This window comes from Gouania willdenowi, chromosome 13 (assembly GCF_900634775.1).
Source record: "Gouania willdenowi chromosome 13, fGouWil2.1, whole genome shotgun sequence".
Classification (NCBI taxonomy): domain Eukaryota; kingdom Metazoa; phylum Chordata; class Actinopteri; order Blenniiformes; family Gobiesocidae; genus Gouania; species Gouania willdenowi.
In genome coordinates this window covers 7,795,991-7,821,745 of record NC_041056.1, presented here as the reverse complement: position 1 = coordinate 7,821,745, position 25,755 = coordinate 7,795,991, and the positions used below count along the sequence as shown (strand labels likewise).

At 37.3% G+C, this 25,755-nt stretch overlaps 1 protein-coding gene across 3 annotated transcripts; it reads right to left on the bottom strand.

The window, feature by feature from the left end:
- Positions 1-110: 110 nt before the first annotated feature.
- On the bottom strand, positions 111-24,303 carry LOC114475004 (tripartite motif-containing protein 3-like). 3 transcript variants are annotated; one of them, XM_028465664.1, is made up of 13 exons: positions 23,936-24,303; positions 11,454-11,627; positions 10,300-10,540; positions 9,587-9,738; positions 9,318-9,498; positions 7,939-8,668; positions 5,615-5,718; positions 5,122-5,289; positions 4,218-4,386; positions 3,747-3,806; positions 3,486-3,556; positions 1,908-2,048; positions 111-1,836 (listed from the first exon to the last, which is right to left on the bottom strand). In XM_028465664.1, the coding sequence occupies exons 2-13, from the start codon at positions 11,597-11,599 to the stop codon at positions 1,684-1,686; spliced, it is 2,316 nt and encodes a 771-aa protein (XP_028321465.1). In that variant the 5' UTR covers positions 11,600-11,627; positions 23,936-24,303; the 3' UTR covers positions 111-1,683. The 3 variants fall into 3 exon arrangements, with proteins under 3 accessions (XP_028321465.1, XP_028321466.1, XP_028321467.1); XM_028465665.1 differs by lacking the exon at positions 23,936-24,303 and adding an exon at positions 13,938-14,048; XM_028465666.1 differs by lacking the exon at positions 3,747-3,806.
- Between the last annotated feature and the right edge of the window lie 1,452 nt (positions 24,304-25,755).

The window sequence follows — 25,755 nt, the reverse complement described above, 5'->3', positions numbered from 1 at the left end:
ACTTTTGCTGATTTCCTATTGAAAACTGTTAGTCACAATCACACGAAGACTCAGTAAATCATGTGCTTTTATTACCAGTGCTTCATCAAAAAAAGAGTTAAAAATAAACAAAAACAAAAAAAAAAAAATGAAAATAACAAACATGTCAGGAAAAAATATTCAATTACATCTTTAACAAAAACATTCGGAGCATAACACTTTCTAAATATGCTTCTGCTCCTGTTTGGCAAGTCTCCAAAGAGAAAAGGTGCATTCAAAAATCAGGTTTTCTGGTTGATGTCGCACAGTGTTGTTGATAATAAACACGTCACTCCATGAGTCTGCCCTGCAATGCACCTCATCTCTTCTGCTGTGGCACCATGATTTCCTCTGAAAAACACCAAGAATGAACACATGGGGGCGCAAGAGCAGCAAAAGCTCCTGCAAGAAAAGGTCCTCCAGCAATATTTCCAAAATGAATACCACAAATTAAACTGTAAAACTGACTGATATAGACTGATGTTGGCACAAAATAGCCGCCTTCTTACAAACTACTTTTATATATTATTGTAGACTGAATGAGTCTGAAAAGCAGGAAAAAAAGAAGCTGCTTACGTGCACAGAAGCTGTAGTGTAAAGCGTGAACGCAAAAGAGAGAACACACACCAAAAATAAACACACACAAAAGACAAACACAAAAAAGAAAACACAAACAAAAGACAAAACACGAACGTAAAAAAGAAAACAAACAAAAAAGACACAAAACGGTGTCTTTTGTTTGCATTTTCTTTTTTGTGTGCGTTTTCTTTTTTTGCGTTTGTGTTTTGCATTTTGTGTTCGCGGTTTTGTTTTTGCGTTCGCGTTTTCGTTTTTTGTGCATTTTCTCTTTTGCATTCGTGCTTGCACTTCAGGGCCACCGTATGTTTCAACCTAACGGGAGTGAATAGTAGTATCTATACACCACACTTTGCCTATAGAGTGGAAAGATGGAAAAGCACATTGAGTTCAAAAAATAATTTGCAAATTATGTATATAAAGAAAATAAATTAGCAAACTTCACCTGTTTTCCCTTTTGAAATAACAAAATAAAATTGTGCTGCTTACATTAGCAATAAATATGACACTTTTACTCCGTATATGTATGTGCTGCGAGCGCGTGTGTGTATGTGTGTGTATGTGTGTAAAGGACACTCGCAACAGCAGCCGCACACACAGATGTGTTCCTTCTCAGACCTGCACATACAGAGTGATCTATTTTACACAATATACATAAATATCTATACAGTACATACAGCAGGTCAATGCACAGATGGTGGGGATGACGTCAGAGAGAGAATGAGAGGCTTTTACATTCCATGGCTGGAGAATCAGATCAGAAGGAAGAGTTGGTGCTATAATAAAACCACATGCATCTAGACAAGCTACGGCTGATTAAATACGTTGTTCTACTCACTACTCTCCCTTGTATCACCAAAAATAAGTGGTACACTAGTGTTGTTATCAGTGCAAAAGAAGGATAAAATGGCTTCGCACCATCTTCAAAAGCCACCTGTAGCTTTGTCTCAAAAGATCCTGCATTGTTCGACTTGTAAATGAATCCTTTGATACAGATTAGGAAGGTGAAGTTAAGCAACGTGTACATCTGATGCACACACCGACATATCGTTTCACGCTGTGGAATACATTAGTTTAGGCCTGTTGTCTCTACTGCAGGTAGCGGTAGACCTTAAAGCAGTGGTTCCCAGAGTCTGCCACTGCCACGTGGCCATCAGAGGTGAGGGCCAAGCCCTGAGGGCCATAGAGGGGGTCCGCTGATGTGTTGATGTAGGACAGGAATGAGCCCGAGCTGTCGAACACCTGGCAGGAAGGAAAAGATGTGTGAAGAAGGGAAAAAAAAGTTTCTACAAATCTGTTGATGTCAGTCTAACCTGGATACGACTGTTGCCCCAATCAGCAACGATGATGTTTCCATTGGAATCCACAGCCACTCCAGTTGGAGCGTTGAACTGGCCGTTGCCCTCGCCATGGGAACCAAACTTAAACAGGAACTCTCCGTCTGCGTTGTACACCTAAAAAAAATCCAATATGAAGAGGAGTGTGAAAGAAAAGACTTTTTAAAAATGTCTTTTTAGTTTGTCTTTGCGAAAAAATTATTTTTTTTAAATTATTAATATTTTTTATGATTTTATACAGCATTTAAATGAATTCTATTGTTTAAAATTGAGATTTTTATATTGTATAAATATTCCCTCCAAAAAAACCTAATCAAACCTGACTTACGCACTTAGAGTAAATAAACATGATTTATTACAAAAATAAAAATCTTTAAAAAATAATTACAATGAAGGTAGGGAAAAAATAATAAACAAAAGGAAAAGCATTGAGATATATATAAAATAATATTAAATTAATATAACTAATCCAACCAAGTGATTAACACTGAAATGTATCTTTACCTCACATTATTTTTGGATCAATGTAATAAGATAAATAATGTATTTTAAGACAACTGAACACTTTCTCAGGTTTAAAAGATCATTTTGTCATTTTGTGTATTTTTATTGTCATTTTGTGTGCATCTCTTATAACGTTTTGAGTCATTTCAAGAATTCTAATTGTAATTTTGTGTGTTACTGGAGTCATTTTGTGTGTGATTTTGTCATTTAGCTTGTTAGGGTTAGGTTTTTTTCTTTTTGCATATTTATGTTCAATTTGTGTATTTTTCAGTCATTGTCATCATTTAGTGTATTTTTGTTGTCATATTGTGTATTTTTATGTCATTATGCATGTTTCTGGAGTCATTCTGTGTGTTTTTGTGGTATGTAGGTCAGGAAACAGCTCGGTCAGTGTTGATTATCTCAGGTGTGGTGACTTAACTGATCAAACATGTGCTTTACAGGCCAGTGAGTGCATAGAATGAAAACACTGCATTACTCAGTGTCTGAGTTGGTTAGCAACAGTTAGCTTTGACCTAGAGATTATATTTAAGTTAACTAGAGCAATTCGCATTTACTGGTATAATAAACAGGAAGAAATGCAAAATGTGATGTAGCTGGTTATGATTTACTGTCCACATAAACAGGACTGAATCATAACATAACCTCACCGCTAGAGCGGACATGGGCTCGTCTGTGAACGGTCGCATTTACAGACCTTGGAGTCGCTGTTAGCTTACCAATAAACTGGAGGATATTCATCACCTTTATAATAACTATTGACTAGGTCACTGGGAGTGAGGCCCAAGGCCAAGGCAGACTGATTTAATAATACTGTATCATGTTTTTCTGCAGTCAGTGCCTTCTCCTCGCTCTTCTCTGTTTCAGGTGTCGTGAAGCTGATGATGGCAGTTCCTGATCTGTGGTTCACGGCTCGTCTGTGACACTCTGATGTTCTATCTCTCTATCCTGTTCTGTTTCTTAGTATGACTTTTTTTTTTGTGTTTTGTGTCACCACCACAAATCAACGCACACACACACGCACACACGCACACACAAAACAAGGTTTACCTTGACTGAATGGTTGTGGAAATCAGTGACCACAATCTCATTTTTGTTATTCACTGCCACAAAGTGAGGACCTGAAACCAGGAGCAGGAAGGAAGAGGAAGTCACCCATTAGTTTCAAACACAGGAAAGGAAGTTACACACTATTTATGGAGTGTGAAAACAAACACACCGACTGGTCACGGTGAGACTCTGATGAAGGACATACAGTAAAAAATGATGATCACATCACATGTAGAGTTAATTATTTTTTTTTTTACTTACTGAAAACAGGGCCAGATTTACTAAGCTTTGTTTCCAGTGCAATGTTTGCACCACTTTTCTCTAAAAGAAAAGAACAGGAGAACAGAAATATGTGAGGAGGAGAGAAAGTCAACTTAATCAGCAATCTGTGCAAAAACCAGGGGTCATTAAGGGTTTACCTAAAAATATTAGTGAGAATGAATACTGTACAAAAGGAAAATTATCAAAAAGCTTAGGAATTAAAAAAGAAAAGAAGAAAGGAAAAAAACACTAGAAGCAAGGAATAAAAAGAAAGAAAAGAATACATCATCATGCAAAAGTGTACTTATCAGGCTTGTGCAAAGCATGCTGATCACTACAAAAAAAAGATTATACATAAAAATAATAGGAATCTTTTTTTAAAAAAGAAGATAATTAAAAATGTGTAAATCTGGCCCAATGTCATGCCCTGAACCGTTGATTCCATATCAAAGGTTCTCTGTGAAAAGGCACCTGCAAAGTGCCGATCAGACGTTCCTCTGGCTCCAAACTTCGTCACTAACTTCCCGTTGGATTGAAAGATGAAAACGCAGCAGGCTTTGTTATCCACGGTGATGATGTGTCCGTTCTTATCCACAGCCACGCCCTTTGGTCCCATCAGCCTCCCAGCACCGATCTTACTCTGTTAGGCCAGAGATTCATTCATCATTTCATTGTTAACCGTATACTTTATTATTGTTATTAATCTGCTGTTTGGTGTCAAAACGTTCTGATAATTTCTGACCATTCTGCTATTTTTTGGCTTTTTCATCACATCTTCTGCAGTTTTTCATAATGGCTTCATTTGCTAGGCAAAAGCTAATCCAGTGCTAGGTTGATGTTAAAGGTATACTAATGTTAGGCTGATGCTAATGCTAACCTATAGCTAGGTTAACGCTTAGTTAATGCTAAAGTTATACTAATGTCAGGTTGATCCTAATGCTAATCTATTACTAGGTTAATGCTTAGTTAATGCTATTGCTAGGTTAATGCTAATGCTAGGTTAATGCTAATGCTAAGTAAATAGTAATGCTAGGCTAATGCTAAGCTAAATGTAGCTAATGCAAGGTTAGTGCTAATGCTAGCTAATACTAATGCTAGTAAATGCTAGGATGAATCTCGCTAATGCTAATGCTAGGATGAATCTCGCTAATGCTAGGCAAATGTTAAAGTTAGGCCAAATCTAGCTCATGCTAATGCTAATGCTAGATCTACCTAATGTTAATGCTAGCAAATGCTAAGCTAATGCTAGGCTAATGCATTGTTCAACAACACGGGCCAACACATGCGTCCTCACTTGCATTTTCTTCCGGAAATGCAAATATTCTATTTATTGATGTGACCATATCTAAGAGGGAGGAGACTTGTTTTTTCTCACTTTGAATTTTCCATCAGAGGAAAAGATGCTGATCCATCTATTGTCGTAGTCAGCAACGATGATGTCACCGTTCATGTCCACAGTGACCCCCGTGGGACGCTGCAGCTGTCCAGGTGAACGACCCCGCACTCCAAACCTCATCTTAAACTGACCGTCGTTAGAAAAAACCTGAGAAAAAAATAACAATATGTGCCAGCTCAGATATTTTTTATACTGCATTTTATTTTTACAACAAGTGAAAGGATAGAATACAATTGTCTGAGATTGTGTGTGGTGTTTGAAAAAGAATATTAATTATTTAACTGTTTTTTAATTGTGCAAAATAGATTAAAAAAAGAATATATATATATTTATTAAATAAGAATTTTTTTTTTATATAATTCTAATGAGTAATTTTTTAAATTGTATTACTACTAGACATTTCAGGCAATCCTATTTTATTTCCAGGCGACCCCACATGGGGTCACGACCCAATTATGCGACCTTTATTTACCTGGATACACTGGTTATTACTGTCAGCCACCACGATGCGTCCATTACTGGATGTTGAAATGCCTTGAAGGTTAGTGAACTCTCCTCTGTCTCGTCCTCTGGTTCCTGTCACAACAATAAAGTAAATCATGTGATTTAGAAGAATGGCTAATTAATTAACACAAGTATTGATAATTATTATAAAACAAGGACATTACAATGTATTTCACAACAGCAAATCATTAGAAATACAACTTCCTACACAGATATCCTAATAGTGAAGGCTTTAGAAAACAAATAAATCACTTTTTTGTAAAGAAATAAAACCAGCAAAAAAAAGTCAAACAAGTACCAAAAAAAAATTCAAAACAGAAAAAGGAAATATTAAGAAATGTGGAAATTTTTGTTTGATTAAAGCTGCTGGAGACGATCAATAGATCAATAAATCAAAGATAATTCACAAACAAATGTAGAAGGTTGAAATTGCTGTTAAAATGTTTGTTTTGCATTGCATTATGGGATGTGGAGTCCTTGGATGGATGCATGAAAGTGTTTTTACTTTATTCTTACTGTGATTTCTTGCCCAGACAAGGACGACAGTGATTCCATTAATATAATTTTTGTTCTTGTGTGTTCCTGGTATTCCCCATGTTATCACCTCATTCCACGAGACATTTCATTTTGGCCCGATTCTGATATTTTTCATGTAAACCCTAAAATAAACTTTTGCCATTGTTTTGCTGCAACTTTCAGTTTGAAAATACCAGAAATGCGTTCGGAAGTCAGGTTTTTTTTTGGTGGCAAACAAGAAATCACAATGAGAATTAATCAAAAACACTTTTATACAACCGTCTACGGGACTCCACATCCCACAATGCAATGGGCAAAAGTTTTCAGACACCAATAAGATAGTGTTTATAGTAAGGGTGTAAGAAAAAAATCGATTTGGCAATATAGCGATATTTCATCGTATCAATACAAAAAATGTCCAAATCAATTTTTTTAATCATGTTTTTTTTAACTAAAAAAATAAACATTTAATCCACTAACATCTGCATAGCACGTAAACGCCCAATCACTATTTGTCAGTGAACCACATCGGACCTTGTTAAACTACCTCACACCTCAAAGTATATTAGCTTGGAAGTTGATTGTACTTTATTTTCATAAAACACTTTTATAGATGTATGTGGTTACTTTTTTAAGAAATTAAGAACATAGAATAAGAATCTGTTGTAGAAGAAAAGTTAAATTTTTTTGAAAAATGTAATTTGACAGTTTGATAAACATACCACTTGTTTTTGATATTTGTACTTGAATAACAGTTACCTTTTACTTGTTCTCGCCAGTTTAAAAAATTAAAAAAGTTGTATTTCATATCATTTTGTACTTGTAAAGATGAAATTTGTAATTATTGATATCGCAATATATCACAATGTATATCATGTTGTTCAGTATTGGGATATATCGTATCATGACATGTAAATCGTGAATCGATGCACGCCCCTAGTTTACCGTGGAGGTTAAAACAAATGGAAATATCAACCTTTTTGCATCTTTTTCATGCAAATTATGTTGGATTTATTAATTTATTTATCAATTTAATACTACGTCTTTATCTTTATTTATCTCCAGCAGCTTTAATACAACAGAGACAAGCAGACATAATCATCAATATCCCCCACCAGATTGGTTGTCATCATAACTCACAACCTTTTCCTAACTTTGTTTTAAATCTAAGAACTTAGATGTATACATCAAAAAATATTATCACATCAGAATATAAAATTACTGTTTTAAACGGTGAGCCAAGAAACGCTGTCCCCTTTGAAGATACCTCAAACAGAATAAAAAAAACGTAAACGTAAAATATTTGTGCACTTCTCATTTTCGAACTCCATCAAGGTATCGATACCCTGAAGCCACACACTGAATTTGGTTATCCTATTTTAAACGATTTCTAAAAAAAAGCTGTCCCCTTTGAAGATACCTCGAACAGAGTCCAAAAACTGCAACAAAGGCAATAACTTTGGAAAAAATAGTTGGACGCTTCTCATTTTTGAATTCCATCAAAGTATTGATACCCTGAAACCACACACCGAATTTGGTTATTGTGTCTTAAACGGTTTCTAAGAAAAGCTGTCCCCTTTGAAGATACCTCGAACAGAGTAAAAAAACGGAACAAGGGCAACAACTCTGGAAAAAATAATTCCGCACTTCTCATTTTCGAACTCCATCAAGGTATTGACACCCTGAAGCCACAAACAGTTTCTGAGAAAAGCTGTCCCCTTTAACTCGGACAGGGGATAATAATCTATTTCTATGATAGAGTCTGTGTTGACCCACCCACTCTGTAGATCAGCTCGTCCTCGATGGGGTTCTCCTTCTTCTTGGCGGTGCTGTACATGCTGGAGGGCCTCCTCACAGCCTTCTGTCTAACATGCCCTCCTCCTCCACTGGGAGACTTCACTCTCCTCTTCACATCATCTGGCGACTGCAGGACGTCTGAGGGCTTCACGGCCCGTAAACGGAATGGACTCCCCCTCACCGGCTGGGCGTACAGCACCAAGGAGAAGCTGAACTCTCCCTCAGAGCGCAGCGTGTACCCCACCTCGTAGGTTCCGTTCTTGTTGTCCACCACCTCGGCTTCAGTGCACGCTCCATCAGAGGAGGAGATCTCCGCTTTCAGTATGGCGTTCCCAGACTTCACCAGCTCTCCGTCCTTGTCTTTAGTGGTTACCGTTACGGTGGTGTGCTGGCCGACCAGTGCGTGCCTCAGGCCCTCGCCGGTCGCTACGCTGGTGTGGCCCACGGCCCCCGTGGTGATCAGGACCCCCAGGTTCTGGATGGAGCGTCTCAGTCCGTCTGTTTCCACCTGACATTTCAAGTGTCCGTTTTCGTGAGGCTGTTCGGGGAAGCTGTGTCGGGCCAGAGCGCTCACACGTTCCCCCATTTGTTTCTGAACCAACAGAACCTCTGTGGCACTGCCGTGGCTGACAGCGTGCTCTGTGAAGTTACAGCTGCTCTGGATGTTCTCCTTACCCTGGAGTAAAGACGTCAGCTGGGCTTGAAGCACCTGAGAACAAAAGCATATTCCAATCAAAATCATAGAACTAATTATAGGGCCCTATAAAATCCATTTATTTATTTTTTTACCAAATTCTGTTTTCCACGATTTTTTATTTTTTTTTTATTCAGTTTTTCAGAAATATGAATACATTTTTTCAGAAAATATTAGTTTTTAACTCCTGTGAGGACACAAAATAAATAATTAAAAAAAGAAATGAACCACAACTAAACAAAAATGTACTGGTATGTCAAAAATAAAAATGTAATTTAAAACCATGTGTATGCTACAATTAAAAGGTTTTACTGACATGGATTATTTTTAATTATTCATAATCATTTGTCACATGAAGATGTAGGAGAGCAGCATTAATGTCGCCCAATTTGCCCTCAGGGATCAATGGTTTACTGAATCTGAGCAGGTTTATTGATTAAGTTCTGATCAACTTAATTTAAATTTACCTAATTTAAATGATCCTGATGACATCATTCCAGACCGTGATGATTAGACATTCTGTTCATTTCTGTGCTCAACAGTGGATTCTGTTTTCATTGGTCGATTCTGTGATTCCGTTAACGTTGAAATTATAGGGCCCTACTTAATTACATCTTTATTTTGGGGGATTTTCTAAAATGACCTGAATAGTGATGATTCAAACCTTCTGCTTGGTACTGCAGATGTTTTCCACCTCTGTGATTAGAGACGTCTTGCGTTGGTGCAAAGCTTTTTCCAGCTCATCAAAAGTGCTACTGATCTCAGTCACAGCCTCGTTTTTTCTCCCATTGAGCTGCTTAGAGATGTCGTCCACCAGGTCAATGGCAGCTGTCAGCTGTGGTAACCTGAGACCAGAAAAAAAAAAGTCAAAACTAAAGATTTCTGACATCTGGACAAGTTAATGTGTGCTAAGCTAACTGGTGAGAGCGGTACCTGTTGCGCACAGTGTCCAGCTGGTTTTTCAGAGCCGACTTGTGCTGTTCCAGCACGTCTCTCAGAGGAACCGTCACATGTTCCCTGTGTTCTCCCTCGGTGCACTCCAAACACATGGCTGTCTCACATGACTCGCAGTAGAACTCCATCACCTGCAGGTGGTGCACAAGAGCATGGGAATTCTGCTCATTCCAAACATGCCTGACCCCAACCACTGGGCAGTGGACCTGCACCAGTCCACAAACTATATGGTGCCAGACCCAAAAAAAAAAATTACATTTTTTTAAAAAAACCAGTGTTTTTATGTACGTTCCAGTATTATTATTTTGCACCCACATCTCTTTTACCTTGTTAGAGCCCAATATGTAACAACAACCCAAATTCTTATTGTTAAAATAAATAAAACCCAAAATGTTACAACTGGTCAATGATGTAACAAGATGCAGAGGCCAAAACAAACTTTTTGAGAGTGTGTGTGTATACATATATATATACACACACACACACATATTTATGCATACGCATTTGTGTATTATACTACTATTGAAGCAATGATGTAATAAATGCAAAATACATACATTTTGGGCTCAGCACTTTTGTTCCATTATCGGTCAGTTATTACATTTCGAAAAAAAAATTACAACGATACAGGTCATTGCTCCATATCGGGCTCTAATAACAAGCCTGCATTAGATTGGAGTTAGTTTTCTTACCTTGCCCTCGTGGTTGGGGCAGGACAGAGACTGGCTCGTCGTAGCCACGTTGGTCGACTCCAGGGCGTTGGACGCCTCTGGGCGGCTGCACTCTGGATCTCGCTGTAACACCTCCATCAGGTTTGTGATAAAGAAGTTGTTCTGCAGGGCTGCCACGCCCTTTTCTGGCAAGATAGAGGTCTGTCTGCACACTGGACAAGACAGCGTCAACGACTGAGGGGGAATGTAGTTCTGTAGGCATCTACAGCGACAGAAAAGGAAATATAAAGAGTATTTAATGGCAACATAACACAAAGCTTTAGATTTTAAGTCTTCCTCTAACTCAGTAGGTATGTGTGACATTATGCTGAGAATTAATGGTGTGTGTGTGACATATCATAAATATAGACGTTCCATCATGGAAGATTCCATTGAATTTCGAAAGGGATACGGATAAATATGCTGATTCTAGATCAGTTTTAAAAAAAAAAAACATTAAAAATTCCTACCTCTCATCATTGGCGAAATTAAAGAATTAAAGAAATCTTTATTAAATTTGTCTGAGTTATGTTGAGTTGGACCCTCAATTGCTCCACTGAGTTTCATCCAGATCGGATACGGATTGCGCACTGTAACGTAATTTTTTTTTTTTTTGTGCACCATCATGAGAACATTATGTATGAAATATATTTTATTTACACTCAAAACATTGGCTTTAACATGTCATGTGCCAACAACTTAAAATAAAAAAATAACACACAATCTGCCTGTGGCTTTTAAACCAACTTTGACTTTAGTGCAACATGACTTTAGTGCAACTTAACTGAGGTATATGCCTAGAATAATAAGTAAATGCAGAAAGTTAGTACTTTATTTTTAGATTTTATTGCTGGTCAACATGAACAGGTTTCAGTGCACTTCTTTGTGCAGTTACAATGTCTCCTGCAGTGAAGACTTTCTTGGTTAAATAAAGGTAATCCAAATGCATCCATATTGATTTTTTTAATATATATATATATATATATATATATATATATATATATTAAATCGATCCGAGAATTGTGCGACATAATATCGCGATATATCGCCAAATCGATTTTTTCCAACACCTCTAATTATTACATAGTTTTTTTTATTTATCATCTTTATATAACAGAGACTGAAAGACGTCTTACTTTTCACAGAATGTGTGCAGGCAGGGCAGGACCTTAGGGTTGAGATAATGATCTAAACAGATGCTGCAGACCAGGAACTGCTTGTCGATCTGTCTGACCACAGGGCTGGTGCTGCCGGTCTCACGCTTCGCCATCGTGACAGACATTCAGAGAGGAGCACAGGGACCACTTAACCTGCACACACAGGGTGAAAGAAACAGGAAAAGGTCAGGCTACCAGAGGGATGTCTTTAAAAAAAGAAAGAAAAAAGAGAGAGGAAGAGATGAGTCAGTGTCTGTCAAGCTGCTGCAGTGGAAAAATAAAAATAAATGTGGTCCAAACTGGAGAGGGACACTAAGCCGACAAATTTGCACAGAAAAAGTGGACAAGGAGCTGGTTTCTGTTCTTTTATTTTGAAATCGACACAAGCGTTGCTAACTAAAACTGGGTTAAGCGCAGATTACAGCTGTGTGATGCATATGTACATCTGTCATACTACAGTATATACAATAGGATGGATTACGTGATATGTCACTGTTTTAATGTGGTCAATAATACAATCCTCGCTTCTGTTCTGTTTGGACTCAATTTAGTCTGTTGTTGCTGCCATTGATTCATCCAAACCAATGGTTAGCATGTTTGTAAAATCACAATAGTGAAATAAATCATCTGCTTTAGCTATAAAATGAAAATGAAATATATTTTTTTGTAGATTTTTCTGTAAAATTTTTCATTTTTGGTTAGAAAAAGAAAAAAAAAACATTCCTGGAGTGTTTTGTTTTCCCAGATAATTGAAGAAACAATAAAAATCTGTGCAGTATTGTCATTTAACAAAACACACAGTACGGTGTACATTTTAGGACATTCTCAGGTCTCAGAGTGAGGTATTAGGTATCAGGTCATTTATTAGACCAAATGGCATCACTTGTCAAACCAAATGCTGTCAAATTAATCTTCCAAAACAAAAGTCATCAGGCTAAAGGGCCTCAAATAAAACACGACGTGACATATTTTGAAGAAACCGGAGATACACTTGACATCATCAATATGTGCTGTGAGTAAGTTGAACGCTGTTATTTTGTATTTATTTTTAAAGGTTAAGATACATCAACGTTTCATTTAACTATGTATTTATTAATCAAACAATACATTGATATTTCTTAACATAAAAAAAAAAAAAAAACTATAGGAAAAACCAGCTTTTCAACTTACTTTTTCATGTCTACATCCAGTTTGTTCAAAATAAAACGCCTTGTAGTGTTTTACTAGCCTGGAATTCTTCCTAATGTTTAATACATGAGGCGATTAGTCTGGAAGCGCTCACAGGGCGTTTGGGTCCTGGGGGGCTGAGCAGGACAGGACAAACACACACAGGAGATATGACGTTACTTCTGTACAGCTCTGATTGGCTCAGTTTCTTTTTAACTAAGTTAGTGAGCAGAAACAGCATTACCATACTCACTTTCTTACAAAAAAAACTAAGGAAGTGGGTGTGGCTTATTGCCAGGCTACTGCTTTACGGCATGCAGACGTTACATATGACAGCGTTTGGTTTGACAAGTGAGGCCATTTCAATTGATGGAGGTTTTGCTGAGTCATGAGTCTGTTTGGTCTGACAAATGACGAATGATATGTGATTACAGAGTATCTCCTCCTGCACTAAACAGGCCAGATACCATCGTACACTGATAACATCTGCCGAGGTCTCTTCTCAGAGACCTCCATTGTTATGCTTAACACTATCAGCAGCATAAAAAACCCTGTGAGCACAGAACAACTACAGATTCATTGGGACGGACGGACGGACGGGCACACGCGCGTGCACGCACGCACACACACACACACACACACACACACACACACACACACACACACACACACACACACACACACACACACACACACACACACACACACACACACACACACACACACACACACACACACCCCCCCACACACACACACACACACACACACACACACACACACACACACACACACACACACACACACACACAGAGAGAAACCTCTGAATCCCAGACCGGTCTGCCTCAAAAAGCCTTTGAGCAAATAAAAGAAATCTGACCAGTAAACCCTACAACATGACTTCGTCTCATTCCATTCAAAACTGCCACAACAACAACTGATACTAGATACCTCACTCTGAGTCCCGAGGAAGTCCTAAAATATATACCGTTTCATAAACTGTACAGTTAAAAGTCATTACAGTGATGAAATCCATACTCAAACAGCCTCTCATTCACTGGCTCAGCTCTGAGCAGTTCCTTCACAAACACTCTTCTTCTTCTTCTCCTCCTGTTTTAGAGTAGGAGTGAGAAAGGGGAAGGGTTAAAATGCCACTCCCCAAATTCCTTTCAGTTCCTTTCCTTGACTTGGAACAGGCAGAGTTCAGGCACCACCTGTCTATGTCTATGTGTGTGTGTGTTAATGTGTGTGTGTGTGTGTGTCTGTCTGGTTCTGCTCTGAGTTGGGCTTTAAACTCACGGTGAGCCGTGCTGCCTTTTCCACATGAGTGAGCAGGAGGCCTCAGAGGCAGCTGTCCCTCCCTCAGCACAGAGCGACCCGCTCCAACAATGGCATTCCAGCTCAGCGCCCCACACCAACACACCTCCCTCCATCTCTCCTCTCCTCTCATTCTACATGACAACAAATAACCAGAAAATGTATCATTTCCTGCTTTCTGACATATGAGGTTTTAAATCACTCTGTGAGACGTCATCATCCTCCTCCTCTTCCTTTTCCTCCATTCTTCTCTCTACATGGACTCTGCAGCTTAACGGTGACATTAGGCAGAAGTGTGATGAGCCCAAGCGCACAAGCTCCGCCCACTCTTGGCTGACTGGCCTCTGGTAAGGATTGCAATAGTCTCTCTCTCTCTCTCTCTCTCTCTCTCTCTCTCTCTCTCTCTCTCTCTCTCTCTCTCTCTCTCTCTCTCTCTCTCTCTCTCTCTCTCTCTCTCTCTCTCTCTCTCTCTCTCTCTCTCTCTCTCTCTCTCTCTCTCTCTCTCTCTCTCTCTCTCTCTCTCTCTCGACTTCACTTCTACTGCTCAGTTACTCCCACTAGCATCATTACTGAAGAATGATCTGTATTTTAAAATGATAATATAATAAACACAGACATGGGTATTTACAGTACGTGCTTGGTTTAAACCTGAGAAGTACAAACTCAATGGGGTTGGGGTCAATTACAATTACGTCTTCAATTATCCCTGTTCAATTACAACTCAATTACGATAACGTTGACAAATATTTTTTGCAATTTAAAATAAAACTGCAATTATCATTTTTCTTCTCTCTTTAATACATAACCCCACAAAACATAACCTGATGATAACAAGTCAGTTTTCACCAATGTCTTAAATCAGCTGTAAAACACACTAAAAAATATTATCTATCATGTCATTTTTTTCTCACCCCTTGTTACTCTGTTTCCTAATCAATAAAAATATTGGTATTCATATTTTGGTGTGGGCATCTGAGCCTTTTTTCTGTCAGTATACCCTTAGATTCACAGTATATATATATTGTTTAAATGGTAAAATGATCCTGAAGTGAACTGACAGGTATTGGGAAAAGTTGAGATGAAACATATTTTAATGATTGTTAACTATGTACATATTAGCCATAGAACTGTAACATGGTTCCACAGGTTTGCATTTCAATTGCAAATTTATGGAATTTCTAAACTCAATTACAATTAAATTATGATTACAACAGCAATAGGTTTTTTCCAATTATAATTAAGTCTTAATTGTAATGAATTATCACTTACACAATTATAATGACAATTGACCCCAACACTGAAACTCCACCACTCAGTCCCAACGCTTTATAAATCAGGTATTGTCGCTGTAAACGCAGGACTGAAGACATCATCCTGCAGTGGAAGCAGATTATTTAGACCCTCCACACCGAGGCTTTGTCTCTGAAAATGCACACTCGGCACCTTTTACATGAATCAGGTCAGTTCTCCGTGTGAGGGTACAGCAATGGAGCCGCTAAATAACAGGGTTTGAAAATCCAAATCACTCGCCACTCTCACTTATCATCAGACTTTAGAAGCTTAATGTCCCTCTGCAAGGTCAGGCTGTGTCCGTCTCCTCCTGGGTTACTGCCCGCTCCAGACTCTATGATGCAATCTAATGCAATCTGACTAAAAAATATCTGTACAACGCAATTTGTGACACGTGTGGGTTGGGTTGCTTTAGAAAAGAGTCACTAATGTGTTATTCCATGTCATTTCAACAAATGACCCACACACTGCTGTCTCAGAAAATTAAGATTTTTTTTTACCAATTGTTCCTTAATAACTCAATAGGCACACTGTACATTTTTAGTTAGATCGGATAAACACTTGATCAGCTATGGACAATTTAGTGAGGGGGGGTATGGGTTGATTTACGTGCATCCTTATATTTCTTCAATTTCAGGTTCAAATATCTGAGGAACTACAACATGTAGGAAACTGATATTTGGTACAGTAATACAGCTCCACCCACTCTCTCAGAATATACAAAAATGTCTGCTATACATCTTATCTGGTGGACATGCCAGCAACTCAAAATTAGAAAAAAGTTTGTTGAGTTTTGGGTTCAAACATGTTTGGGCCTTCAATAAACAACGTTATATATGCAGCAGCTCCCTGTCATGTGATTGGCTTTGAGCTATGAACATAGACTGTTCACATCACTAATGATTAGTCATAAATCTGCATTGGCTCTTGGGTGACAGTCTCTTGAAATTTGAAAAAAATACTTTTTTTAAAACTATTTTCTTTGGCCCATAACTGCATGTGGTAATGAAAGAAAAAATCTGATCTCTGTTTTAACTCATACTATAAAGGTTACTCTATCTTGCCGAGGTATAACATTTATTAATTATACATTTTTCTTTATGTGAAATCTTGATTTTTATTTTAGACCCCAACTTTGGCTTATTTCACCACTCGTCAATATCTAGAATCCTTTACATGAGGCCTTTGTAACTTACTTCTGTGTCTCATTTATTGTTTATTAGTTTAAGTTTTTTGTCACTTAACAAAATTAACACTGGTGAGCGACGCGCGCAAGATTTTAGACGCTAGGGGGTAAAACGTACACATGGCTGTGCTGCTTGGCATATTAAACAAGGCACAAATGATGCACTGACAAGTTGTTGTGTCATCTATTCTTCATCAAGTGTTAAACTCAAGGCTTGGGGGCCAAATCCGGCCCTTCTGAGCATCCAAATTTGTCCCGCATGAGAAAGTAAAAAATGACAGAAAACATTAATTGCATATAATTTAGTTGTAGATATTGCAGTCCCTCCAAACTCACAAATTAAATGAAACTGCACAATATTTGGAGGGACTCACAATTTCTCCATGCAAATATCACACCACTGCAGTCGTTTTTAATCTCAAATTGTCTGTAATTTCTTACAAATCACAAAATCATGTGACCTGTCATTGAATGCTTGTTATTGCATGTTTATATTTATACGTAAAAAACCAAACGAGGACACAATAATATCAAAATGTCAAAAATAGTGTCCAAAACCACAAATCTGCACAATCTGAGCAAAGATAACTTTAACACTCCTAATCTACATATTTACGTTCACTTCTAGTGTGTGTACCAGGTCACATAAAGTCGTCATGGTCGTGTGGATTGTTCATGTCATTCCTTAACAGTGACTCTTTATAAATTCCAGGATGTTTGCGCTTCACTTCCTGCACCATAATAAAGACTTTTCTCTTTCCTTGTTTGAGCAGAAGGTGACCTTCCAACATCATTCAAGTCATTTCATCTGTCCTGATTTCTCTGTTTAGCCCCCGATATTGTGAAGTGATGTCATTGTGTTTAAGTGCAATAATTTTAGTATATCAGATTATATACAGTTGTCTCTATATGATACATATAAATAAATATCTGGTTAAATGTCATAACTCAACACAACGCTTCATTTAAAAAGTGTACATGTGTTTGACTTTATATTTGTCAATTAGTTTATAAATGACAGGAAAATCTTCTAAAAACACCAACGTCAGCAAACATTTCATTGCACAGGTTAAAGGAATGTGTGTCAGTGCATTAGTGTCTGTTAGAACAAGATAAACATCAGAGACATTCAGGCATCATGACTCAACATAAAACACAACTATTCTTACCACAGCAGTTTGTAACATTCTCTATAATGTGCTGATTATTGGATAATTTAGGGTTTTATTATTAGTTTTTTTTAGATTTAACTGTATGAAATGTGATAGGTGAATGACCTTGAAAGATTGGAGCACGCCATCATCCAAAATAAGCAGAAGACAACAACAGCTAACCAGGCAGTGCATCACCTTCCACTGCAGGTGTTCATCTGCAATGCTCACCATCACCATCACATCTTTATAATATATACGAGCACATGACTTTCTTTACAAAGGTTTAGCTCACAGTATAGTTTAAAATGCTAAATCTATAATAAAAACACCAGAGTACTGCAACAACTAGCAATGTAACGATTCACTCAACTCCCGATACGATTCGATTCACGATACTGGGTTCGCGATACGATTCTCTCAAGATGTATTTTACAAAATGGGACTGTAGACAAATGATGATTGAAATTTTTTTTTGAGAAAATAGAAAATATTGTACTATTTTCCTTTTGTTTTTCATTGTCAAAAGAAACAATGCAATTTAACTAAAAATAAATCTTGAATGAAATAAAGAAATAATACAAATGAAGAAGCCTGTTAATTTAAATTATGGTTCTATAGTAAACAATGCAAAACTGCACAATAGTTATTTTTCTTTTTAAAAGTGCAACTGAAAATTTATTTTGTGCCTTAACAATTGGACTTTAAAAAAAACCAGTCTGCACTGTATTTACATCAGACATTTGTTTGGACAGGCAGAGGGCGCTGGTAACCTAGTGTTCGGTTGGGATGCAGCTATTCTGTGCAGTGAAGAAGAGATGCTATGCTAGCAGACAGAGCTAATAGAAACACGGGACTTTTACAGATATTCACGTAATATTACAGATATTCTTTCGGTGCTAAAGGGGTAGGGAATCATTTATGAACATGTTTAAGAGTAGAAGGCGGCCAGAAAGAAAGTAGAAGCAGATTCTGCCCCGCCGCCTCAGCATTTGGACAAGAGAAGGATAAATATATAGCGCCCTCTGCTGTTTTAAAAAAGTACTGCCCTTTTCAGAGAATCGATATGAACCGTGATACCTATGAATCGATTTTTAACTGCCTTCGATTAATCGTTACATCACTATTGACAACTATGTTAAAGGAAACTATTAGGGCTGTAACGATCCAATCAAATCGATGAAAACTCAAGCCATTGATCAACATCGTCAGTGAAACACAGCACAGGTGTTCTGGGTTAAAATGTGCTGATGCAAAATGCCACAAAGGCATATTTATTAATAAACAGTTGCACAATACGCCGTGCCACTTTTGGCTTTTTCTCCTCAGAGGGACAGCACGTGTGAGTGAGTTCTGTAGTGTGGCTTGTTTGGAGGAAGGTCTGGGTTAGGTCACACAGTGTTACATGCTGTTCTGAGAAGTAACAAAAGCAGCGACTCCTGAAACAAGTCTTATAATACAAAATAAGGTATGAAGTAAAAATACATTGTTATAGGCAATATTGTAATTTTCAATATCAATAAAATAGAAATCTCAATTTATCTTGGCTCACGATATAATGCCCAGGCCAACATCTCAGTGATAAAATTGTCAAAATATCAAAATGTTATTGTCGTAGAATGAATATCATATCGTCATGACACAGGTGATTTACAGCCCTAGTAACTAATAACTATCAAAGTACAAGTATTGAATAACTAATCTGTATTTTAACTCTTGACATATCGTTCTTTGTCCTCGAGAGCCACTGTCTTGCATATTTTAGATGTCTCCCTGTTTAGACACAAACTAAAAAGTATTAAAGCTTTCCAGAAACATATGATGAATCCAGTTTAAATACTATTAGATTTATTTATTGATAGATTTCAAGGGATGGCTACAAGATTGCAGATCAAGGGATAATCTCTAATTCCTGGAGGCACATAAATGTACTGAATTACCCTCTTTTGGCCATGATGGTAATCCTGGAGGTAAAAACCAGTTTGGACTGGGAATTTAAAAAAGTCCTCTGTAGGTCACTATCATCTGGACAAACAAGGTTCCTAACATATGATGATCCCGTGTTCTTGACGACATCACAGTTAGTGGGAAGGGTTGCAGAAAGTGGACATTTAGCAGATATTTGTTTAGCTCTCTCTGGGACATTTTATGTGGAGTTTGCATGTTCTCCACTAATAAAAGCACCTAAATGGAATGTGCAACCCCACCTTTTGCTTAATGTTAGCGCACACAGGGTCAACAGCGTTTAGGTAGATGTGGTTATGTAATTTGATCTGTTTCTATCAGAGCTTTAAACATCAGAAAAGGGAAACAAACACACATCGAGGTCCCTGTTTAAAGCCCACTGTGTGGCTAAAAGCATTAATATAATGTTGATAAAACTACATGAATGAATTGACTTTTCCAGATAAAAGCAAATAAACCAGTCAGGTGATGAAACTTGAGTTTTTTGTGTACTAATGTTTGGAAACAATAAGTACAGTATTTATTGACTGTCACGTGGAAATGGTGAGTCAGCCAGGAGGGCGCGTTGTTCGATCAATAAACAAAGAAAGAACACACTGTCATCATCCCACTGACTGATTACATCATTGATCCAACTTTCTGCTTTTTTTTCCCTCTATGTGCAGGATTTCCATGAAACATGCACATTGACTGCGTCGCATAATTACATCATTACATTGTGTACCAACTACAGTAGGGTGACCATACATTTGGGTTATACACAGACATGTCCTCTTTTCACGTCGTGTCCGGGGGATATTTTACAAATTATTGAAATTGTCCAGGTTTCCCAGGGACCCCGAACGCATCTCGGGGGGAACATGTTGATATAAATGTCCGTAGCTCTGCTAATATTTGCTCTGTCTGAGAAATTTCACTAGTTTCTGAGAACTAAAGAGGTGCTGTTTTAAAGCAAATATGGTTCATTAATGAGGTGATTTTATTCACACGTGACAGAATCATTAAAGATGCTGCTTTGTTTTGACAAAATTATTACACACGAGGAAAAGAGAAAGAGGACCAAAGAGAGAGATTAAAAAGAAACGAAATACCAGTGGATTTACCTCAAAAGGTTATTTATTTCAGTGTATATTTATTGATTTTTTATTGTTCTGTGAGCCTTAAGTTTTATGTTAAGGTTTTTCATTTGTAGGACGAGATATTTATCATATTCCTTCAATGATTGAGAGATTTTAAAAAGGAGATATTTAAAAGACAGACTATTTTTGTTATAAAGAGAGAAATAAAATTCTAAACCTTATTGACAATAAAAACCTATTGTATGTATTAATGACATATTTTGCTGTTAGAAGAATATAGATTCAAGAAATCGTTGAGTACTTTTAGTATGCCGAGGTCGGCCGAAATGGAAATCAAAATATGGCCACCCTAACTCATGTGTGTCAAACTCAAGGTCAGGGGGCCAAATCCGGCCCTTTAGAGCATCCAATTTGGCCCGCAGGAGACAGTAAAGATGCCATGTAAAACATGAATTACTATATAAATTACCAAATAATCCAGTAGTAGATATGTCAAATTCACCAATTTACTTAAACTCTACAATATTTATAGGGAGTTGCAGTTTTCCTTTGTTAATATCACATGAATGCAGTCATTTTTAATTGCAAATTGCAGAAATAACTTGATTTTGCCACAAATTTTGTAATTTCTCACAAACAATTCCACACAATTCCTGTAAAGCAGCTATGGGTTCTCAACTGGTCTCACCCTGGGACCTACATTTTGCCACAATCATTAAATCGCGACCCAATTTTTTTTTTAATTCAACCAACCAAATTTAGTTTTTTTTTTTTTTTTTAAATAGCTGTTGAATCTAAATGTTAAACACACATGTTTTTAAACAACATATATCTATATACATTCCTGTGCAACATGTATGTCAAAAGACACGTCTATCATGTGAGTAATTTATGAATTCATTTAATTAATTTAAAGTATTTATGTATTTTTGACCAGCTGTCCACGACCCACGCTGAGCATCTTCCCTCTGGCGCAACATCCATGATGACTCCAGCCTCTCTGTCACTGCAAATCCCTTTAAAAACACATGGATGGACCTCATTCTGAAACAAAGGCCAGTCAATTAGGGCTGGGCAATATATCGAGATTTAAGATATATCAAGTTTTCTATTTTGGAGATATAGAAAATTACAATATCACCTATATATATATATATATATTTATAGCTTATTTAGTTTTGTACACTTGTTTAATTAGTTGCTGTTTTCACTACTTCTTAGAACACCAGGTAGATCACTGAGTGTGTCCGAACCCAGACCTTCCTCTAGACAAGCCACCCTACTGAACTCACTCACACATGCTGTCCCTTAGACTTAAAGCAGTGTTTCTCAAATAGGGGTACATGTAACCCAGGGGTATACGATGGTACTACATGGTGTAGTACCATGTAGAGAGAGACAGTGGACAATTAACAAATTAAGTGTCAGTCTTGGTCCAAAACCAGGTGAGATTAACCAGAAACGCTAAAAACTATAGAAATAAATCTATTCAGGAGCCACCAAATCAACGTTTTTCAATCTCTTGGTTGGGACCCCATGCGGGGTCGCCTGAAATTTCAGAAAAATTCAAATGGATTTTTTAAGCTTTCTCTTTTTATTATTAAAACAATGTTAAACAACTGTATTTCTAGACTTTCACTTTGTGAAATATAAATCTAGTTCAACTAAAATGCAGTAAAAAATAAAATAAAAAATGAGCTCAAACATGATTAAAAAAAAAAAAAAAAAAAAAAAAAAATGTCTTTGGGGTCACCGAAAATTCTTAATATCAAAATGGGGTCACGATCCAAAAAAAAAAAAGGTTGGAAACCACTGCACTAAATAGTGTTTCTTTACACTATTCTTTAAAATGTGTGTTATCACTCGTTCATTCCATCATTATTAGGGATGTCCCGATACAACTTTTTCACTATCGATACGATACCGATATTGCAGCCTTGGGTATTGTCCGATGCCGATCCGATATCAGCACGAATCACACATACTTTGATGACTTATTTTGTAGTGTAGAATGTTAGAAAAGGATTGATCCAACAGAGAACAATAGTCAACAATTCAAGTTCACTTCAGTTATTTTTTACTGTCAGTAAATGGTGGAAACAACTGAGGGCGGGGACAAAAACAACATATATCAGAGATTTTAGATGCAGTCCGATAAAAGCCGATATTCGTTTTCTGGCCGATATCGGACCAATATTCGATATCATTATCGGATCGGGACACCCCTAATCATTATGCTCTATAGTTGTTTTTAAATAGTTTTATAAACAAAATGTTGTAGTCAGACATAAGGGGGTACTAGGATTCAGAAATAAGAGAAAGGGGGAACCTTAGCCAAAACACTTTGACAACCACTGCCTTAGAGGAGAAAAAAACTAAGGTGACACATATTGTGCTGTTTGTTAATAAATGTGTCTGTGTGACATTTTGCATCAGCAAATTGAACCCTGAATTGTCTTTCTGGTCAGACTTTATTTGAATTAACTATCAAGATTTATATCGTATATCGCTATTTTCAGAAAAAAAATAAAAATATTGAGATATGAGTTTTGGTCCATATTGCCCAGCCCTAATGCAGACTTCCTTGTGACCCACGCTGAGCATCTTCCCTCTGGCGCAGCATCCATAATAAAGATCCATGCAACACAAATCCCTTTAAAAACACATGGATGAGCCTCATTCTGAAACAAAGGCCAGTCAACGTAGAAGAATCACTGAGGCGTCTGCCTTCAGCCTAGTCCAGAGGTTATTAAAATAAATAAATAAATAAATAAAATGATGCATTGCCTGATGCTGCTGCTGCAGTACAGGCCAACACTGATTCACTTGTGTTTCACACACACACACACACACACACACACACACACACACACACACACACACACACACACACATATAGAATACATAGCTGCAGGCTGTGTGTCTCATGCACACATAACACCACCAAGCAGAGAAAAGAAAGACCAACTAATCCTCTAAACAAAAGAGCGTGTGTGCTTGATTACAGACTCGAGCCCAGCCCTAATAGATGTGCTGCAGCAGCAGAGATGCCCACCTGCTTCACTCACACACACACACACACACAGAGCCAGATCTAAAATGGAGAAGTGAGTGGGCTCAGGCTAACTGATAGAGACATAGAGCCATCAAACACAGTCTTTTAAGGGTTTCCAGAGAGGAAAATCAGTGTTTTAGCAAAGAACAGATGCTGTTAATCAATTATTCATCTGATTCCTTGAGTAACGGTGAGGACTAGTGATACAAACTAAAGGCCGTAAATAAACACAAGGAGAAAAAGGTCGTACTCACATGAATTCCAATGAGTGAGTGAATGTGTCAGCATCGCAGACTGAGCACAAAGCGGGTTTCCATTGTCAGAGTCACAGAGAGAGAGAGAAACATCCACAGCATAAAGGAAAGGAAAGGAAAGGGAGGGCAGGGTCTGTCTGGAAAAGAAGGGACAGAGAGAGAGAGGAAGAGGACAAGGAAAGGAGGGGACGTGGGCGGGGCTTAGACGCTGCATTGGTCAGATGACTGGTGGGAGGAGTTTAGGCAGCCAATAGGGAGCGGCGAGGGCGGGGGATATGCAGATTAAGTGAATAGTGTTGAAGTGTTCTGAACAAATGCACTCAAAACTGTGGGGCGCGTACCCTGGGGGTTGACGTCATGACAGGGAGGGCGCAAGACTTTTTTTTTCGTTGTTGCTTTATTTATTATTATTAATATTATTACTATTTTATCATTTTTTATATAAAATACGTGATTGCACAAATCTTATGTTTTGAAAAAATAATAATCACAGCATTTTACTTTTTTTAATAAAGGTTACATTTTGACGTTGAAGTTTTGTCCGGTTTAATTCAGTCAGGCAATTTCAGGTATATTCTGGTTTTACATCATTTGAGTTTGGTCACATTTAGTTTGGTTGAAACATTAAGGCTAAACGTAAATAAAATAATAATAATTATTGTACGACTCAATTTTTGTTCACATTTTGTATATATTTTCAAAAGGAGCCATATTTGCCACTTAAAAAAAAAATAAAAAAATTTAAAAATGTTAAATTTGTGCAATCTAAACCTCCTATTAAACATTGTATTTAAGTGTGTCTGTGATATGATATTCCTAATTCTTGGAGAACACCTCAATTTTGTTAGGTTGTACAATGAAAAAAGCTTCTATTTATCTGTTTACCTATCTATCTATCTGTTAGGATTTACCAATTTATTGGAAATGTATTCTTGGAATGACCTCAAATTTATTTCAGGTTTTAGTTTTATTTTCTGCTTGGTACTTTATATAATTTTGATCAGTCTTTGTATATTTTGTTGGTGTTGTATAATAACCATATTGCTTACTTTTCTGGATTGAAAATTGCTGATTTCAAGGGAGAGTTTTGTGATGAAAGGATTTGAAAGGAAGGGAATGTGCGCATGCCTAACATTTAGCTGGTTGGGGTCAGGACCTAATCTAATCTAATCTAATCTAATCTGAGGTTGAAGTCAGGCTAAGATCTAAAGGTGAAAGCAGTAAAACTGATTAAATAATTAGACTCAAATGTTACATTTTGGTGACTGGTCGGTCATGAATAAATAAACGATGGCATTTCTTTAGCGACTTGCTGTAGTGAGCAGTGAAGGTGGGGATGAGTGAGTTTATTGGGGGTGGGGTTTGGGGGGTGAGGGACACACTGTTCTCTCGGGGCATTCATCTGCAAGGCATGGTTGCCATGGAGACTGCCTCCAGTTCAGTCAAGATGGCTGCTGCAACCTGGCAGCAGTGAACAGAAATGCTCGTGTATCTGTTTGCATTGTCAGCAGCTTTTATACTGATAAATATATACAGTATTGTGTCTCCACATCCAATTAATAAATCTATATTGGTTTTAGGATTATTGAAACTTTCTTTTAAAAAAAATTTGTCATAATCTCACAATCAGGATACCTCCATCTACTATGGGGTGCCGACAAACCACGTTGAGAAAACATGTAAATATTTTGTTACTTTTGATCAGATTTAAAGCAATATTTGTGAAATATGTGATGTATTTTTTCTCGTAAAGATATGTCAGTGTTAAATCTAAATATTAAATATTGAATCTTAATCTAAATGTTAAATGTTGAATCTGA

Coding starts and splice junctions, on each gene's coding strand:
- LOC114475004 (XM_028465664.1), bottom strand. CDS start 11,599: ATGTCTGTCACGATGGCGAAGCGTGAGACCGGCAGCACCAGCCCTGTG. Junction 5,719..7,938: donor CGAGCTGATCTACAGAGTGG/GTGGGTCAACAC, acceptor TTGTTGTGACAG/GAACCAGAGGACGAGACAGA. Junction 3,807..4,217: donor GTCTGATCGGCACTTTGCAG/GTGCCTTTTCAC, acceptor CTTTTCTTTTAG/AGAAAAGTGGTGCAAACATT.